This window comes from Semicossyphus pulcher, unplaced genomic scaffold, assembly GCF_022749685.1.
Source record: "Semicossyphus pulcher isolate SPU_LCO1_2020_fin unplaced genomic scaffold, fSemPul1.0.p SCAF_5, whole genome shotgun sequence".
Taxonomy (NCBI): Eukaryota; Metazoa; Chordata; class Actinopteri; order Labriformes; family Labridae; genus Semicossyphus; species Semicossyphus pulcher.
In genome coordinates, this window is record NW_027211726.1 from 15,336,432 (window position 1) to 15,353,783 (window position 17,352).

The window sequence follows — 17,352 nt, forward strand, 5'->3', positions numbered from 1 at the left end:
AAATATTAATATATACAGTACATAATTACATGTTTAGATACTGATGCAACAATGTGTAAGTAGAATTTTACTATTTTTAGTTGGTAAAGGGGGAGTTTCTTCAAACACATTTAGTCCATTACTTCCCAGCCTAGTCTTGACAAGTGATAAGTAGTCACGGGCAAAAAAGTGGCACAAATTTGGATACAATTTGACTAATATTAGCTTTTAACACAGTTTTATGTAAGGGCCATTGGCTGGTTTGATCTTAAACAATGCTTTGTGTGATTTATAAGCCTCTTGTGCTCGATTACATTGCAACATATTACAACTGTCAACTTATTAATGTGGAGAAAAAAGTAAACTGTCAATCCCTCCTAAATTAAGTGAAGAAAATGTATAAAGTCCCATAAATATTCAACTTAATTGCAATACTTTTTGTTGTGCACCATGCAGAACTTCTCAGACCTATCTAGATGGCTCCATTGCGGTTTTTTGTTTTCGCAAAAGTTGTCAGGACAGTTATCTCTTTTCCCTCCCAAGACCCCCGAAGACGCCATGGAAAATACTGCGTCATGATGGCAGGGGCTCGTTTTGTGTAACAACCGGAGATTCCCACACAGCACGTGACGACGTCGTGTTGTGTCGTCAGCTGCTCTCGACCCAGTTGTTCAGTCTGAGTCCAGAGCCGGAGGAGGAGGAGGGAGAGCTTATGTCGAACGCTACACTGAAATAAACACTTTAAAGGTAAGGTGTATAGAGTTACGTGAGAATAACTGAGGCGTGTGTGTCTATTTAATTTGGAAATTAAAATTTGGGGAATTATTTTTTTTGAGTATTTTGATCAAATGCGCTGAATGTGCGGCTGGTGAGCACATTTTGGGCTCGGCTAGCCGCGGTCAGCATCTTGCCAGTCGCCAACTGTCACCAACCGTCAGCAGAGATACACAGCGGTAACAGTACAGATTGTGTTAGCAGAAAAGCTATATGTAGTTGCAATAAGTCACAAAGAAAATAATGTTGGTTTTACAAGCATCCAAAAGCTGAAGGCATTTTAAACGTGGGGGCGCAGCGTGTGGTCATCCAAAAATATATATAACGTATCTAACGGAGTCATCATGGCGGATATTTATAGGCGGACGTAGATATAGACCGCTTATCAGTATTTATTTTCAATGGCGGCCTTGCTAGCTTGGGGGTAATGAGTGTGAGTTGGATGTTACAGATGGTCGCAGTGTCGCATTTATCTGCGGTGCTGAGGCCTAGATGGAGGTGCGCCCGCTGCAGGTGCAGCATGAAAAACGAGGCTCAGTGTTTATGTTGCATCCATGTTTCAGCTATGGTATCTACTCGTGCACAACCTCTGAATATATGTACAAGCATCATTTAATAAACACATATCTGTTTAAGTATAATCTTATTTGCATTTCACCGTATTGTGAGTAAATATTACATAGGCTTAAAAAGTAGTTCCAGCCACTCAATTTCTGTTATAATAAACTGAATATCTTGTATGTTTTGGTAGTTGTCTGGACCAAACGGGGCATTTCTTATTGTCACCTTAGCCTTTAGTCATCAAAGTTATCTAGAAAGTTAATGGTTGATTAATTGCTAAAGAAAATATGTCTTAGTTGCAGCCCTAGACACTTCCTTCTATGTCTTTGATAACAATAATGCCATAAACGTGGTTACAACATGTTATGCTTCATAGAGTTTTGAAAAAGGAGTTGGTTTATTTGATCATTATATTTGTAAACGAGATTTTCTTTAGCTGGCTTGGTCATCATTCACCAGGACAAAACAAATAATAATTTAAGTCATTTTTAAAATTACATAACAAAAGGCTAAATACAGTATAACCTAGCTCCAGTTTCTCTAATGCTTAGATTTATCACTTTTCTTTCATCAAGATTTTTCTAACTAACTTTATTTTGGTTGTAGACTGTTATTTGGACACTACTGTAATGAAAAGTTTTTATAATTCAATGACATTTAATAACAATCAATGGTAATGAAAATAACTAATAGTTGCAGCCCTCATATGTTTTAGTGATTTTAACAGAAAATCAGTTTGAAAACTTTTGAATGATAATATAACTACACCTGTCTGTTTAAGCTAACCAGGAAGTTACTTTTCTGACAATCAACATAACAACATTGGATGGTCATGATGCAAATTGTGTGGTAAAGTGGAAAACGTTTATGCTTTATCATAATATTGAGAAACAATAATAATGCCATGTTACCCCTGCCCCCTTTATTTATCGGTCATCAGGGTTGTTTGATGAAGTTATCTGGTCAAATTCTGGCTGTCCTGTCCACACTGAAGCTAAAGGAATATACCTGAGCATGATGTTCATTAACTCTGACAAACAGCTGCTCTGCTCTCTCCTCACAGCTTGTCACCAGGATATGCATGGTGGCAGAGGAAGAAAAGTAGTTTTCTAAACCTACTATATCATTTGAAGTTGACTTACTGTTACCTGTTAAAGCTTTATCTGTTGAGCAAGGGATTTTGAATGAATAATTTTGTAGTAAAGGGTTGGGATAAAAACCTATTCCTTGGGGAATTATTGGTAAATGAAAGGTGAGATTAATTCCAATAAACTAAGCCATGTTGGTGGATGTGTCTGCTGTTTATGTCAACCATCCAGCTGTGAAACTGACCCATGCTAAGTCCAGGAACATTGAAAAGACTGCCTCATATTCTTGAATGTTCCTATTCCATGTTTAGTTTGTTTACACCTCAGTCCTGTTTAGTGAGATTTGGATATTCAAGGATCAGTTGGCTTCTAGACGAGACAAAAGCGATAAAGCTGTGCTATCCTGCCAGCACTCAATTCAATTATTCAGTTGGCAACTGCTCGATAAGGAACGTATAGTTGCTTTCAACTCTAAGCTATTGGTAAATTATTGATTATGGTACAGCAGTGTATAGCTTTCACCAGGTTTTTCCTGATACTTTTCTTTTGAAATCAAGATACCTTTCGTTTGTTACATGTATTTACTCATATTACATGCCATTTTGTTTTATAATGAAAACAAATTGTTAGTATGTCAATTTAACTTTCAGTCAAAAGTGAAAAAATGTAAAGTCTTTCTCATGTAAACACAGAAATCCGTGCTCCCACGGCGGCAGCAGCCATACTGTGCTAACCAAGCTGAAGTGCAGCAATCTGTCACAAGGCGAGGCGTCTGCGGGTTTGACAGAGCCAGAGCTGCTGCTGACAAGGCGCATCACAGTGACGATATTCTGCCAGACTGCTGCATCGTTTGGCAACGTCATGGTGTAGGATTTATCTACCCGGTTGTTCAAGTCACTATTTCACGAAAAGACGATGTTATCATTGCGTTGTGAATGCTTTGTGGAGTTGGACTAAAACTCAGCTGGTTCTGTGTTTGGTACAACAACCATGTGAAACTGTTTGCCTCACAGGTTGCAAAGCTGTGTTAGCTTAATCACTCATCATGTGACCATGAAACTGCATTATTTTTTAACATATCACTTAATCAAGTCTTGGATGCTGTTTGGTAGCTCTAGAAAGCATTGCATGTCCAAAAGTTTTATACTTAATGTAAAATTAGTAATGTTTTCATTTTATTTCCAGCGTCCTCAATCAAAGATCAGAGCTTCTGGCCTTAACTTGTTTTGGCACCACATATTTAAACAAGCTGAGCTTTGTTTAGGCTCCACGTCTTTGTGTGTCTGCTCCTCTTTTGTCACCGTGTTTCCTGGTGATGGTCAGGCATGCACGTAGCATGTTGTTTATGGGTTTGTCGAGGTATTGTGCTGGCCTAATTGTGTTAACATGGCTCTATGGCTAACCCGTTGAATCCTTCCCTTTAACCTAATTCCCCTTGCGATAGCTATCAGCCCTACCCAGAGATAGTGGCACCGTTTTTTATCCACAGCAGCCGAGGCATCTCTCTTAAGAGGATTTGAATCCTCCACATGAGGCTTGTATGGCTGCACAAACAAGGCCTCTAAATAAAAACTGTACTGACTGCATTCACTTTCACTTCTCTTAAATGAAAGTGAAACTGTGGTGGTGTATGAGTTGGTTTTGTAGAATTAGTGGCTCTCAGAGAGTTTTGAGTCATCATTTTTTCTTTTTAAAAAGTGTTTTCAGTTTCAATTCTATACTTCTTCTTTTTTTTAAACAAACAATTATTTTTTGCTGGTTACAGCTGCACATGCATACTGTCTTAAGACTTTAATTTTTTTACAAAATAGGAGGAGAAGTCAGTCTCTCTTAATTTAGCTCTTATGACTTCATGCACATGCCTGCCATTAGTGTCTCATTCTCTTGGCAACATGATGTTTTACAGTGGAGGTAATCCATCATACATGGATGAAAAGCAACAAACAGACCCGTACGGATTAATTCCATTAAACATGACTGTTCCTAATGTTTAAAAATCTGATTATAAGTTCAAACTGATGATTATTATTATTCTTGAATTATGTGGACGATATAAAAGCATTACATTTTTCCTCTACAAATTTCTCTTGTCTAATCTAATTATACAAAACAAGCTGTTATGTTAAATTTGTTATTGAAGTATCTTTGGTATCTCTTTGCTGTCTTATATTTGTATGTCTCTCCCCCATGAGGCACTGGAGCTACAAGCTAGCTGGCAGTTCTCGTCGTCTGTGATGCTGTTTGAATGTTCTTACAATAAGTGCTGTTGCTGTGTGCTGTAATGTCAATGTCACACAATGTCCAAATAATATCCAAGTTTTCTTTTTTTTAAGAAGACAGTACATATGCAGAATCTAATACTTTTTTGCTGGTTGTTTAATGGGATCTTTGAGATGTGGACTTTGGTCGGATAAAACAAACTATTTGATGAAATCACCTAGAGCTTTAGAAAGGCATGATAGGCATCTCACTCACTCTTATACCCCTTTCCCACCGAAATTAGCCCTTTGACGCAGGTTTTTCAGACCCGGGAAGACCCGCTAATAAATGCTGATTGTCTCTTTTCCCATTGCCAGTGGAGTATACTGCTTTCGGTTTCTTTTCTGCTGCGTCATCGTCTGACATCACAGGGTTAGTAAACAATAGTATGCACAAAGAACTTACATTATACTCTTTGGTAAGCACTGTAGGCCAGTGAAGATGTTCCCGTGTTTGGTCTTTATTGTATCTATTACTCATTCAGTCTGTTTATCAAACTCTACGCCGACAAATTTGGAACGATGTTCGAGCGCTGCTTGAAACGGGGGGAATTTGTAGCTGTGCGTGTCATAGCATCGCGCCGGAAAGGGAGCGGAGATAAGCGTGTCGACCCGGGTTTTGTGCTCCTATCATTGCCGATCGGAGCCGAGGCGATAATTACCCGGGTCTACTGCAGAGTCTGAATGCCGTTGTAGCCTTTCCCAGGAAACAAAAAAGGTGGGTGTTCGCAGTTTTTTTTTTGACCAGTGGGAAAGGGTCTTTATTTTTTGGACTAAGTCATTTCTTTCGCGCAGACCTGGAGAACAGACAACTGCTTCTTTCATCCATGAGGTTATTCTCAATGTGACTTCACATTATTGCCCAGGCCTAACCTGGATGGAAATATAATGCAAAGCGTTAAGTCAGAAATGCTTTACATGGACATTGGACAGGGAGGGCATCACATGCTGTAAAAGTGTGTGTTACTGATTAGTTGAGGAGTCTTGGGTTATTCAGTTGTCTCTGGGTTAGTTCAGTCGACAGACGCCCTACCTTGTGTGACGTAAGCAAACATAACCTTTAACTCTGATACAGATCTGTTGGGTGGGGTGTTTGTCAGAAGAGTGATCCTTCAGGTAAGCAATACTCAATACAGAGAAAACACTTGGTTATACAATTGATTTTTGTAAGTAATTCATGAAGAAAGTGCTGCTTACAATGTACTGTATTCCCATTTTACACAACCATTGTTGTTCATAACGCCAGGAGGGATTTGGGTCTTTAGATGATGATTGTAATCTGTTATGATCTTAATAGAGACTGTCAGTGTGAAGCAGTGCCAGCACTCCTCATGTTTGTCTGCACTCTGTCACTTTACTGTCCTGGTGATGGACTGACAGGGATCACGAGGACACGCACTGGAGTCTGGATGTGTTTTCAAGGGTAAAATAGAGCAGTGTTGCGTAACGCTCACTGTTAATTCAGTGTGGCCTGCAAAGAAGGGAGAAAGGAGACTTACAGTAAATATGATTTTTATCCATCTAATCTGCCACTGAAAGGATTTTTTGTACTCTAGCTCGGATTGGTGGCGGTTGTTTGTGTGAAAAAAATCTGGCATAAGGACTGAGGGTGTCTTTGCTTGTGTTTGCATACAAATGCCCTATATACACAGCTGCACTGTATAGCAGCAGTAGCTAAAACAGAACAGGCCCATGCACCACTGTGAGGCCAGTCTGCTGTCCACTCAAGCTCCTCTTTTGAAGTGAGCAATCAGGGGAGTGGATTCTGGCTCCCATCCTCCTCAGCAGAAGTTTTCCCCTAGGCACTGCAGGATTTTATACACGTTTGAAATCACTAATCAACCTTGTGAATCTGACCTCACTTCCTGAGAGATTTCTAATTTATTAGAGCGGCTCTGTCGTGTGTTTGGGTGCTTCGTTGGCATGTTAGATTGCAATGTAAATGGCACAGAAACCGGTTGACCAGGGTTCTTCGGGTTGCTTACTTGGAGGAGGAGCACTGGAGTAACGACAAATATGTCAGCGCTCCTCCTGAAGCGAAGCAGATTAATAATACATTTGGTTGCCAAGGCGCTACCTGCATCCATTGAAATGCAGGCCACACTTGGGTGGACAGTGTTTGCCATCTCCTCATTTCTGTCGCACCGTCCGGCCCTGCCTCACTTTCTCTGTGTGGCCATAAAGCCAGTCACAGTTGTATGTAGGTGGTATAAATGTAGCCTGTGATTGAAGCCTGTGATGACAAGTTTCCACTGAGAAAAAAAAGGATCCAGTTGGCTGCTGGTCAAACCTTAGGTTAGGTTTCAGAGTGACAAAGTAATTTCAAAAGGACTTCTTCCATCAACTAGATGAGTCACACAAAACCAAGGATTGATTTATCTCTGACACCTCATTTTTCCCACAACCTTTGCCACCCCCACCTGTCTGTATAAAATAACTGAAATGCTAAATAGATCAATCTGTCGATGAATGTCTGTTAAGTCACCATCTATCGCTGAGTGAGGTAACACAGTGGTGGTGATTGAGCCTATGGCTCACTGATGAAAGCCTTTGCATTTGCAGTATATAGTGTTATTATGGACTGGGTGTCTGAGGCGACATTTGAGGAAAAAGTCACAAGCTGCGCCCAGTTAGTGACGAGTTTTCCATCACCCAGCTGTAGTTGGTCTGTCGGAGAGGGTAGGCGGAGTCGCCAAATAGAACGAAACTGAGACCTTTGAGATTAAAACTTTAAAGCAAAAAGAAAAGCTAAAATCTGTCCTGGTCCCATTTCCATTGTGTAGCATGGCAGCTTTAATTAAAGCAAACTGAATATATTTAGATTTGGTACTTTTGGATAAGACCAAACAAGCAGTTAATTCATGTCCCCTTGAATTCCTGAGAACTATGATAGGCATTTTTATAACTATTTTCTGACAGTTTGTAAACAAAATTTTATAGGTAGGAAAATTGTGAGAAAAAAAATCGTGAAAATTAATCAGAAAGTTTATTTTACACACCCACTGTGAGCCATTAGATAGTGGGGTTGTGTTATTTGGAAGATGCTTCTTATATTCTGTCTTAATGCACACTATCAATTTACATTGTCGAGGCCAAGAAGCCTAAGAACTATTATTATCCCCCAACTGCTTTTCTCAGAGCAGTGAGACGCACGTGGCGTATTTGGTGTTTATATTGACTCTCCAACCTGTGGCCTATTTTCTAACATCAGATCACTTGCTGCTGCCCACAGCTTCTCAGTGAAAAACCACAGGATGAGTGTAAACATATGTATAACAGATTACTTCTCTTCTTCTCCTCTCTCACTTCCTCTTCCCTTTGGTCAGGTGAAACAGAAGTGTAACTGTTGTTGTGGTTGCAAGATTATACGACACTGAGGAGAGGCACTTTGTTAGGAACTGTTTTATTACGATATCCCCAAAATGTAAAGCTTTATTTAATCACAGCTAGAGCAACCACAAACTGGATTAAATATGGATATATTCTTCCAGTTTCTATCAGGCGAAAGGATGAGTCAAGACGTGTACTTCCTGATCTACTGATCATCATTAGCCAACACCTAAACAATCATTTCCTGCAACCTAAACACAGTGCTCCCCCTCCCCCTCTGATGCTTTGGTTGCAGATCTCCAGGGCCTCTGTGCTCTCCATTACTGCAGGTGTTGCATCAGTTTTTGTCGTACAAAGGACCTGTGGTGGTTCCTCTCTTTTTAGCTACATTCAAAATCCCCCACAGCCTGCTTATTCAAGACTGCCCCCTTTCTACCATTGGCCCTGTAAGCTGTGAAATTTCATCATTGTGTCCATTTTTTCCGATTTCTTTAACAATCATTAAAACCACCAGTCATTTGACTTTATCTTTTATAGAGTGAATGAAGGGCATGAAATCAAAATCCCCTCCAAAAAGAAGCTTAAACAGCATGAAATGATGATGTAGCTGAAGGTAGTTTTGTGCAATAGAAATGCAGTGTGCTGTAGCTCTGCTCCACACCTCTGTCCTCTCTTCCTGCTGCATTGTTAGATTGCCTGTCACCTTTTTAATCAGGCAGATGCAGCATTTGTGTCTTTGCCAGATTGGCCTAGATAGTGTAGCGTCATTACTTTTCCTCTGCTTTCTTCTGGGACATTTAAGATGTATTACAGATGTTGAAATTGTATTTATTATCATAGTGTGAACATAAACTTAGATTTGTGTCTCCATACCTGTATAATGTATCTTTGTGCAGGTTACAGATGTATATATATTTTTTAACAAATTGTATTTCTCCTCTTTTCATAGATTCTTCTAGCAGCAGAGTGAGCCTTCAGCCTCACCATGTCCCAGGACAAGAGTGGATACCCTGGTATGGGTGAGACCAATCCCCTTCATAACAACGTCTACGGACCCCCTCAGCCAGGCTTCGGCATGCCCCCTCCCAACTACAGCCAAGCCCCAGGAGGACCGTACCCACCAGCAGCTGGCTATGGACAGCCGGGCTTCCCCCAAGCAGGCCCAGGTTTCGCCCCTGGTCCCTACCCTCAGATGCCTTACCCTCAGATGCCCTACCCGCAGGGACCCTACCCTCAGGGTCCTTACCAGCAGCCGGGTTTTGCTGGGGACCCAGTGGGTGAGTGTTAAGCTAAAGATTTGAGGCATTTATGAAGAGAATTTAACCTTTCTATGCCAGCTGATTCCATATTAGACACCTGAAAGTGTCACAGGGAGGATTTACCATGACTTAGACAAATAGTGGCGCTGTATCTCCTGTGAGCACGTCGAGTCATTAGCTGCTGCTTACGCTGCATTTTCAGTTACTTTGACAATTACCAGTGTGCTCAGTTTGCTCCGTAATGCTGCCCCAGTTTCAGATATAAAATTCTCCGTACTGTGATTTACACACTTAGGGCTTGTGAAATCTACTGTAACTGTGCAACCATGTCACGTCTATGCAGCAAGAAAGCACTTAGTTGTCTCCACTTTAGCTCAGATTAAACACAGATGACTGGGCAATCAATGTGCTGATCAATAATGCAATCAGGGTGCTGAAAACGCCACTGACACAGATCAATATGTTTGGCCCAGTTCATGCCGTTTGTTTTGTTTTTTAAATATATAAATATATAAACCCAACTTTTCTTTCTGTTATTGTTTTTCTCCAGCACCTGCCGGCAGCCCTGGTTACCATGGAGACGGGCCTCCTTCTTACTACGACAATGAGGAGTTCACCAACTCTGGCTTTGAGGACAAGACCATCCGACAAGCCTTCATCAGAAAAGTAGGTCCTTTACCCTCTACAGTAGTTAAAATGGGTTTATAAATAAACAATAAAGCATGCGTTCTAACTTCTTCTGCTTCTTTTCTTTTTCAAACAGGTCTTCATGGTCCTCACCGTGCAGCTGCTGGTCACTTTCTCGTTCGTTGCCATCTTCACCTTTGTCGATGAAGCCAAGTTCTTTGTGCGACGTAACCCGTGGACATACTATGTGTCCTACGCTGTCTTCTTCGTGTCACTGATCGTCCTCAGCTGCTGTGGAGACTTCCGCCGCAAGCACCCCTGGAACCTGGTTGCACTGGTAAGAACATTTCCACATTGTTTTTACTATATCTGACATAGAAGACCCATAGACCAACAATAGATAAAATAGGCCTGAAGGAAAGCTTTAGATCCTCCTGTGAATACAGAAAAATATAATGTTAGTCAGGGGTGCAGAGGGAGCTAAATCCACCCTTCAAAATGTTAAGTGATGTTACACTACCCTTCCTAAGCAATTATGAACACTTCAAATAAGGCATTCAAAGTCGGCAACTTATAAGTTAAGTTATCTTCAATGTAAAGTTCAAAGCTCTGACCTGTATTCCCTTAATATTAAGATTTCAATCCATCTAATCAACCGTAAGCAGGTTTGAGTTCTGCTTTATGAACTGTCAGACATAGAAAGCCTCAACTGTCAGACTGAGGCCTTTTATGTTTACAGAGTGCAGAGTGCATGAAGTGATTAGGAGAGAGGTGTAACTGATACAAGACTTAAAGAGAAGGGAACTGTCAGTCGGAAAGAAAGAGAGACTCTAGGGTACAAATTCAGGCAAATGTATAGATTGTTTGTTCTAATCCAACTAGAAAAACAAGATGGAACTTGACTTTAAATGACATATCTTTTAAAACAGAGACTAACGCTGTGTTACAACTATATAAATTTGTGATGTGACGTGTAAGTGTTTTATAAGTGATGAGTGAATTTGTTTTTTGCAGTCCATCCTGACCCTGAGCCTCTCCTACATGGTGGGCATGATCGCCAGCTTCTATAACACAGAGACTGTCATCATGGCTGTGGGCATCACCGCAGTGGTCTGCTTCACTGTCGTCCTCTTCTCGCTACAGGTCGGCACACTCGAACGTCTGCTTAAATTCATTTTTAATTTTTTACATACAGACAGACAAACATCATGAAGCCGCTTTCACACAAGAATATAGTTATTAAAACACATTTTCAGTGGACACATTTTCTGTTCCCTTCCTCCTTTCACACAGAGCAAGTATGACTTCACTTCCTGTCGGGGCGTGCTGTTCGTGTGCCTGATCGTGCTGTTGCTCTTCTCCATCCTCTGCATCTTCATCCGCCACAGGATCCTGCATATCGTCTATGCCTCACTGGGGGCCCTGCTCTTTACCTGCGTAAGTTTCCCACTCGCTGTGTGTTCTTGAGAAGTAGCAGCCCTTTTGCAATTTATTTCACTGATGGCAGCTTTCATTACCTTTTTGGTGAAAATGTTACTGTTAGTAAAACAGTTATGGTCACTTGGATTTCATTACTTGAACCAGGAAACTTCATTTCATCAAACGTCTGATCTGTAAGCTAATTATTGGGTTATTGGATATTTGTGGGGTAATGGCACACAGTTGTCTGTATGCAGTAACTAGATCCTCCTCATCATTGGCATAAAAATTGTTTTCCACCTTCCAGTGAACTTTAATCTGCATAATAAGGGATAATTACATCTGCAGAACATATAATAATATGGTACAAACAGGATAGATTGATGCTTAGCTAGAGGAAAGTGGGACACTAACCTTGTTATTAAGATCTGAATATGTGACCATGCATCATGGGAGCCAAACGCAACCAAAACAGCCGGTAAAGCTCCATCTTTTAAGAGGTTTTGTCCATCAGAAGAGGTGGATCACTCCAAGAATGAAGATGAACGGAAGAGGACAAAAAACTGCTCAGTTAGCTTTTACTGTCCTATTGCTAAAATCTATGAACACAGTGATTCAACAAGATAGCTGGTGTTTGACAAAGTAGAGTATAAAGTGTGAAAAGGGCCAAGTACACATGAGAGGATAGTGTTTCCAGGAATAACAAATGTGGCATCCATGCTGTCTCAAAGCCAATGTGGGTGCTCTCCGAGAATAAAATTAAAAACAGGACGTTAATGGATCCATGAGTTTGAAGGTTTGTTAAGCACCAAAACAAGACAAAGTGGCTCATGATTTTAAGACCGGGGGTTTTTCTGGACTAAAAAAGTTTGCCGCTCATCAACACCAATTCATCTTTTGTCGCAGAGATTGCAAACTAAACAGGAAAAATACTGTTTACTGGTATAAATTATTTCTACCAGGAATGTTTACCTACATATCTGTTACTAATTACAGCAGTGCAAGTTTAAAGAGTGATCCTATTCAAATCAAGGAGGAAGCTGTTGTCATTCTGAGCGTGACCCAAGCATCATAATCATCGCACACTTGAGAGATTTAGATATGTATGACAATATAATCCGAAAGAAGAATGGAAATGTATTTACACTACACAATATACAGTATGAACATGTGCACATTTTTTATTATATGGCCTTAGTTTGTGAAAGTATATGGATACATTTGTGGGTGTTACTAAAGCATCTAATACCACAGTTGATACAAATATAGATATATGTCTTTCACCTTAAGTCTGCAGTGTACAGATCTCTTGAAATAACTAACCAACCTTTTTGTCTCCCTCACAGTTCTTGGCTGTGGACACTCAGCTTCTTCTGGGCAACAAGAAGCTGGCCCTGAGTCCAGAGGAGTACATTTTCGCTGCCCTCAACCTCTACACTGACATCATCAACATTTTCCTCTACATCCTTGCTATCGTGGGACGCTCCCGTGAATGAGGCTGCACCCTCAAGAGAACAAGAGGAGGATAGAGAGAGCCTCCCTGTAATGTGAAATGTTGCTAACACTCCCTTTTTTTTCTCCTTTTAACTTTTTCTCCACCTTTTTCACCTGGTATTATTTCTTCTTTGAGTTCTTTTTTTAATCAGGTAGTTGTGCTGTGGAGGAGATGAAGCCTGTCATAATATGCAGCTGAGAGGGTCACTATTATTAAACACAAGTCTTTGCTGTTAACGACACAGAGCGAAGATCAGCCTCTTCCTCAACTTTGACCACTCTGCTTGCTGTAACTGTCCTCTGCTTCTACTAACACAGAAGGCTACATTATGTCTTCATTACCCATCCTCCAACTTCCAGTTTGGCTCGGCACACGCAGTATAAAACACGTAATACTGGGGGTGCTTGGCACTCAGCCTCGTCTTGCTGCAGAGATAAAACAGAAAAGGAGCAGGGAAGGTATCAGTAGCGCTTAATATTGATGTAAACCAGCTTTGCCTGAAGAGAAGAAGTTAGTGCTAGAAATACACACCTCCTTCAATCTGTCTTTTTTCCCCAAACGTATCTCTCCCTTTCAGCCTGCTGGTGTAAAGTAACTCTGCATGGCAACATTGGAAACACAACTTTAAGATGTGTGATGATTCTTAACAACTACCGGAGGAATACCTCTCGCTTGCTTGTCACAGCTGTAAATAGTTAAATGTATTACTGTATATGATGCCAATATCCCCCTGCCCTGAAAGGCATGCTGGAGTGATTTATATGGATGTGTTGCTTTTTGGGACAAATATGCTCTGATATCAGAATGTTTACCCAGTACAGAAACTATAACCTTTTAGTGGCAAAAGAATCAATGTTGGATGTATATGACTCACATGAGTCATAAACATCTTACAGAATTATCTTTTTAGAAGTAAGAAAAGTTTTGTTTTGAAATTATTTCTACGATTCCTTCACCTTCTTCCTTTTTAATTTCACTGTCCTCACTAATTTCCTTGCATCTGGTAATTAATGTGAAGTGACAATTTAGTGCTGTTCTCATTTTTAAAATATAATAATGAAATGATGAAATATTAATGAAAGTATTGGGAATTTTGACCACTTTTATAGCTTGCTAATACAAGTGTCAGAACTCATGACAAACCTGACTTGAAGGAAAATGTACTTATAACGTATCTATTTATTGAGGTTGCTGTAGATAACAGGGTTGCTTTGAGGTTGATATAAGCTAGTGTTGAGGAAATCCAGACTGTTGTTGAAATGTACAAAAAGTTAATTTCTTAAGTTGATTGTAAAACCACAACTTACTAGTTACACTCGCAACGAGAAACACAAAAAAGAACTGGAATGTGAACTGGAATCCAAAAACACTCAACTTGAATGATATAGTTAACATGACTTTTCTTTCCTTTACTTTTTGTTTAGATTTTCCACCTCTTGCATGACCCTCTCTGTCATTTGCATGTGCTAATAATGCACACTTTACAGGTGATCCTGTTTTGGAGAGACACAGTGTTGTATGGCAGCCCTGTTAGAGTTTTTTTTAACTCTTGTGTTTGTATCTAACTTAATGTGTATGTGTATATAGAACTCCTTAGTGGTTTGATGTGTATAGATAAAGTAATATTGGGGCTTTGTAGGTCTGTTTGCATTGTATATTTGCATTAAATCAAAGTGGAACCGCATTCCTCTACACTGCTGTTCGCTTTTCATTAAAACTGATACAATGTAAAGGTGTCAAACTTTGTGTTCATTTCAGTTCAACTGTTTGACAGGAAACTGTACATCTGATAATGAAAGTGTAACGTACTGGGCCCCTCCTATTGACAACTAGACTGCTCAACCATTAATCAACATGGCCAATATTATCGGCTGATTTGTTGCTGACCACAGATATATTATCAGCTTGTACAGTATGTATGCCAATAAATAAGACGTTGAAGTTTAAATTCCACAGTCTGGGTTATCAGCGATGGAGTGCAATAATGTTATGTAATGTCATCGTCACATTTTTTTGTCAAAGTTTCCTTTTATTGAGGTTTTTGGTATAACACATACCAAATAAATGCCAGGCAACATATTTCATGTTTTTTTTTTACTATTAAGTATGGGCACCTGCTTAAAAAATCAGGTATTTGTCAGGCTGGACACTTCGGAATAGTGGATTCCCAGTTATATATAATACGCTTATTATTTTAAAGCTTAAATGTCATCTAAATACAATATCAAAGTAAGGTCATTATCAAGATAAGAAGTAATTTCTATTCAGTATACAATTCATTTCTACACAAGTTTGTAACTTAACACTGTTTATAAAACATTAGTAGACAAGCAATTTTACCTGTATTTTACTTTACTGTACTTTATTTCAGACACATAGCTCTTTATCAAGTCCTGTAAATTAAAGTTCTATTAAATACATAAATGTATTCAACAGGCGGCTACAGTGATGCATGCGCACTTTTAATGTGTCTTTGGCGCCAAACGTCGCTTTCAGTCCTCGCGCGCTCTTTCCTTCCGTTGGGACAGAAAGAAGTGGTTCTTCTGACATCTGGATAGTTGAGGAAAAAGACTCTCCTGGCTGGATAAAAATGAGCGATTTAGCAGGTTAGAAAGCGTGAATATAAATTGATTTGAGTCACGATTGAATTGTGATTTTAACATATCAACTAAAAGACATCTTTTAGATAATAGTTGACGCTAGCTAACGCATGAATGGTCGCTTCTACTAACCAGTCGGCTCCCTAACTATTAGCCAATGCTAATATGTTCTATAACTTGGTAAAAGCAGTGTAGTAATACAGAATAGAAAGAGAGTGGTGGCTAAAGGTTTGGTGTCTTTCTTTATAGCTGCCCAAACGTTAATTAGGACTATTATTTTATTTTGAAAAGTCACTGAACCGTCAATGTGAGGTTGAACAGCAAAACATGTACAGCGCTAGCTAGATTAACTACATTCCAATTGAGATCTTCTGCTAATCCAGTAGTGGGAACTCTACATGGCTCGGCTTTACTATCTGCGTCTGAGATAAAATCTTAAAATGTCTCTTTGCAAATAGCTTGTAAATGAACGTTAACCAACTTAATTTTACCATGTTGCGTATTATTAGCTAATAACGCAACCTGAAGTGCTAAATTATAGAGTGGCACCATTAGCTAGCTATTGCTGTATGCAGTGTAACATGATGGGAAGGTAAAACAAATATTTTTACTTTTGTAATATTTATTTTCATGTGCTTATAGGATTCAACATTGAGGAATTGATTAATACAACATCACCGAAAGGAGGTAAACTAGACCAAGTTGCACAAAATACAAATTAAACTAATTGAAAGTCTCCTTAAAAGGCTAATAAGTGTTTTCATGTCCATGCTGTCAGATGGAGAAATGCGGGAGCTCAAAGTTGAACAATTGGTGGGCAAATTAAGGAGGCTGCAACGAGGTAAAAACTGACTTGGACTTCAGACGTGATTTTAGTTGCAAGTAAATTAAGATCCATGTGCTTAGTGTATTTTTTACTTTAATGTACATATGGTTGGCGTAAAAGGTACAGATGTCCTTCGTCTTTCGAACAAATACGGGATGAGTTTATTTTTGTGGCATATAATTATACACCTCCTTTTACTACTCTTTGGAAATGTTTTCCATATTACCAGATTTCCTGTAGGAAAACTTCAAAATGTCAGTCTACAGTGTAACATTTCAGTATGGCGAAAGGTACATTTGAAGTCTAAAAAATCACTGTTGCGTCTTTCCGTGTTCGTTTTCAATGCGCTCTTGTCACGCATGCGTGGTGCTGTGACATATTCCTCGGCTATATCTGTCTGTTAGTACCTCATTTAGCTATCGTTAAAGAAAATAAATGATCTACACAGTGTTCCTGCTTGTATTTTAATCGCTCGTTCGCCAGTAAGTATAAGTTTTAACTTAAAGTAGAAATGCAGCAAATGAAGGATTTTGAGTGTTTATCTTGACATATTAGCAAGTCTTTGTGAAGATACACTTCCGCTTCCGCTGGTAAGTCGCGCCGTCTTTTTCTCTAATTTCGTTTAAAGCAGTTAAAATGACCACGTGAAGCACGAAGACCGTGTCCTGAACAGTCAAACAGCCGCTACCAATGTGAAAAAGTTTTGATACGGAGACCTGAGAGCCGTAGAAAACTTTATTAACGCGCACCAATGAGAAGGCTTTGTACGAGCCATATGCTAATGAACACGCGTTTCGTAAATACAAACGTATAGAACTAAAACCTTTCTAAAGTAACAGAGTAAAGGTCCGAATTTGAGATTAACTACACTTAACTACACACGAAATGGAGAAGTTGTACCGATCAGGAATTTTAAACCATGAGTAAGGCAGCTGGATGTACTGGTCATAGCAGTTTCTGTAACGGTGTAAAGTATCTTCAGTGAGGTACATCCTTACCTGTTACTCCATCCGTGGAGTATCAGATCATGATGAGTGGAGTTAATGAGATATGATTAATATCTCCATCTTGCGGGGAACAGCAACACCCTGCAAGACCATTCTGATCATTCCTGTTAATATAAACTTAATCAATAG

The 17,352-nt window shown here is 39.6% G+C and overlaps 1 protein-coding gene and 1 non-coding gene across 2 annotated transcripts; both read left to right on the forward strand.

Moving 5' to 3' along the window:
- The first annotated feature begins 653 nt into the window (after nt 1-653).
- Nucleotides 654-14,522, forward strand: grinaa (glutamate receptor, ionotropic, N-methyl D-aspartate-associated protein 1a (glutamate binding)). Its single transcript, XM_069681702.1, has 7 exons — nt 654-726; nt 8,940-9,267; nt 9,800-9,915; nt 10,013-10,213; nt 10,891-11,019; nt 11,170-11,313; nt 12,642-14,522. Exons 2-7 carry the CDS (start codon nt 8,976-8,978, stop codon nt 12,789-12,791), a joined length of 1,032 nt encoding a protein of 343 aa, XP_069537803.1. The 5' UTR covers nt 654-726; nt 8,940-8,975; the 3' UTR covers nt 12,792-14,522.
- A 2,669-nt stretch (nt 14,523-17,191) lies between these two features.
- Nucleotides 17,192-17,322, forward strand: LOC138609574 (U8 small nucleolar RNA). Its single transcript, XR_011309498.1, has one exon. It is a non-coding gene; the product is annotated as a U8 small nucleolar RNA (small nucleolar RNA).
- The last annotated feature ends 30 nt before the right edge of the window (nt 17,323-17,352 follow it).

Coding starts and splice junctions, on each gene's coding strand:
- grinaa (XM_069681702.1), top strand. CDS start 8,976: ATGTCCCAGGACAAGAGTGGATACCCTGGTATGGGTGAGACCAATCCC. Junction 9,268..9,799: donor TTTTGCTGGGGACCCAGTGG/GTGAGTGTTAAG, acceptor GTTTTTCTCCAG/CACCTGCCGGCAGCCCTGGT. Junction 11,314..12,641: donor GGGCCCTGCTCTTTACCTGC/GTAAGTTTCCCA, acceptor TCTCCCTCACAG/TTCTTGGCTGTGGACACTCA.